Raw genomic sequence first — 2,477 nt, 5'->3', positions numbered from 1 at the left:
GTCATTAAACGCTGCGCAAACTCCCACGGAAGAGTTAAAAGCGAAGTTGCGCTCGCTTCTCCTCCCAGCCAGCCAGCCAGCCAGCCAAAGGCGTATAAAACCCAAAATTAGGAACACGACCCAACTATCTTCACGATGGCAGATGCAGGGAGCCCCATCTCAACTTTCCCCGACATCGTGGAGCTCAACGTGGGCGGTCAGGTCTACGTGACCAGGCTGGACACGCTCACGGCGGTGCCCGACTCCTTGCTTTGGGCCAAGTTCAGCCAAAGTTCCCCGAAAGATCTCCCCAAAGACGGCAAAGGGCGCTTCTTTTTTGACCGAGATGGTTTTTTATTCCGCTACATTCTGGACTACTTGCGGGACTCGGAGCTCTTCCTGCCCGAGTTCTTCAAGGAGAAGAGGCGCCTGCAGAAGGAGGCAGACTTCTTCCAGCTGCCGGAGCTGTCAAGGCGCCTGGCCGCCCCCAGCTCCCCCACGGAGGACGGCGGCGAGCCGGAGGAGGCTGAGCTCCCCAGCCCGATCACCGGCTCCTCGTCGTCGGACAGAACCCTGCGCTCCCCGGGCTCCAGCTCCATGTCCAGCTGCAGCTCGGGCTACATCACGGTGGGCTACCGGGGCAGCTACACCATCGGCAGAGACATCCAGGCGGACGCCAAATTCCGCAGAGTGGCCCGCATCACCGTTTGCAGCAAGATCTGCCTGGCCAAAGAAGTGTTCGGGGACACGCTGAACGAGAGCCGCGACCCGGACCGAACCCCGGACAAGTACACCTCCAGGTACTACCTGAAGTACAACTTCTTGGAGCAAGCGTTCGATCGGCTGGCCGAGGCTGGCTTCCACATGGTGGCTTGCAACTCCACGGGGACCTGCTCGTACGCCAGCAGCGACCCGGGGGAGGACAAAGTGTGGACGAGCTACACCGAGTACGTTTTCAGTCGGTGAACTTTGATGGCGGATGACTTTTTTTTTTTTTCTTCCTGCAGCTTTTCTTCTCGTTGATGTTTTTTTGTGGTGTACACTTTGTCCACCACGTTTGGATTGATTGTGTACTGCCGATGAGGTGTCACCAAGCATTTGAGAACTTTTTTTCCTGCTACTTCTTGGGGAGTGAGAAATGCAAAGGGCTCCAAGTTTGAAATATTTGCTCATATATACATTTAGCTATGATATTGAGATATTTATCCACATGCAACACTTAATATAGATACATAACTCAATTGTTTCTTCCCATTGCTGGTAGTTGTTTTTAGAAGAGGTCCACATGTGTGGTCCTTGGGGGGGGGGGGGGCATCCCACTGGCACCATGTTGGTGACCCCCACTACAGAGCAAGGACAGGATGTGAATCATGAGATGTAAATGTGAGGTTTGGGGTTTCCATTTAACAGATCGAATACCGTAATTTTCCGACTATAAGTCGCAGTTTTTTTTTATAGTTTGGGTGGGGGGGGGGCGACTTATACTCAGGAGCGACTTATATACATATATATGTTTTTTTTTTCACTTTTCTGGGCATTTTATGGCTGGTGCGACTTATACTCCGGTGCGACTTATAGTCCGAAAATTACGGTAATGATATCAAATGGTTTTTTAATCTTTTGTGTCGCTGAAACCTTCAAAAAAATCGTAATCATCAAACTCAAGACTGCCAGTTGAATTGTCCGATTGTGATTTTACAATAAAAAGCCGGTGATATCTTTCATCTGTACATCTGTAATCATTTGAAATAAAAATGTGACATGGCTGAACGACTCTCGTGTTCACTGTTACCATTTGGAAAAATGCCATCCAAGTCCATGTCCGGTATTTGACACCACCACCAATTAACATGACTGACCTCGATTCAATTGGTCTTGTAAAAACAATTGATTCTCTGCGCTCTTAATGAAATTTTGCAATCGCAGCCACAAAATGGAACTGAACCTTTCGCCATCAGATGTGCCCAAATGGGCTCACCGTCAGCACTTGTGTCCGTACATTTGAACAAAATCCAAAGTATCACCGTTTCATCCTTGTGGTTCATCTTACTCCAAAAAAAAAAAAGAACCCACATTTCCACAGCAGCTCTTACACAACCACATTTAAGATTTTTCCTCCTACTTTTGGTCCAATCAACTCCTTCCCGGCACAAAGGGCTCGGTTATTTCCCTCTGGGCAGAAAAGCAAACTGGAGGAAGAGAAGGGGATTTCCATTTAATTCTTTTTCTTGGTATCTTTACAATCAACATCAAGCAAACATTCGGACAGAATCCCAAATGTCCAGTAAACACCAGTCGCCAAATCCATGCCGTCCGTTCACTCGCTCAACAGGCCTCCTACGCAAAAGCAGCATGGGCACGAGAGCCAGCTCCGATCTGCTGTCATGTGACCCAACCATCTGGGCCGGAAATAGGAAGAATGGATGGATGGCCTTTGGAAAAGTCTTTACACAAAAACCACACAGCACGTTTTCTGAAACGGTACAAAGTCGAAAATG

The 2,477-nt window shown here is 48.8% G+C and overlaps 1 protein-coding gene across 1 annotated transcript; it reads left to right on the top strand.

Moving 5' to 3' along the window:
• On the top strand, positions 1-1,749 carry LOC133153088 (BTB/POZ domain-containing protein KCTD12-like). Its single transcript, XM_061277141.1, has one exon. It carries the CDS (start codon positions 136-138, stop codon positions 943-945), a length of 810 nt encoding a protein of 269 aa, XP_061133125.1. The 5' UTR covers positions 1-135; the 3' UTR covers positions 946-1,749.
• Positions 1,750-2,477: the final 728 nt, after the last annotated feature.

This window comes from Syngnathus typhle, linkage group LG4 (assembly GCF_033458585.1).
Source record: "Syngnathus typhle isolate RoL2023-S1 ecotype Sweden linkage group LG4, RoL_Styp_1.0, whole genome shotgun sequence".
NCBI classification, from domain to species: Eukaryota; Metazoa; Chordata; class Actinopteri; order Syngnathiformes; family Syngnathidae; genus Syngnathus; species Syngnathus typhle.
The sequence above is the reverse complement of the archived record's forward strand: the minus strand, read 5'-3'. Positions and strand labels throughout refer to the sequence as shown.

What these genes read in the sequence shown, in the direction of transcription:
- LOC133153088 (XM_061277141.1), top strand. Translation starts at nt 136, where the DNA reads ATGGCAGATGCAGGGAGCCCCATCTCAACTTTCCCCGACATCGTGGAG.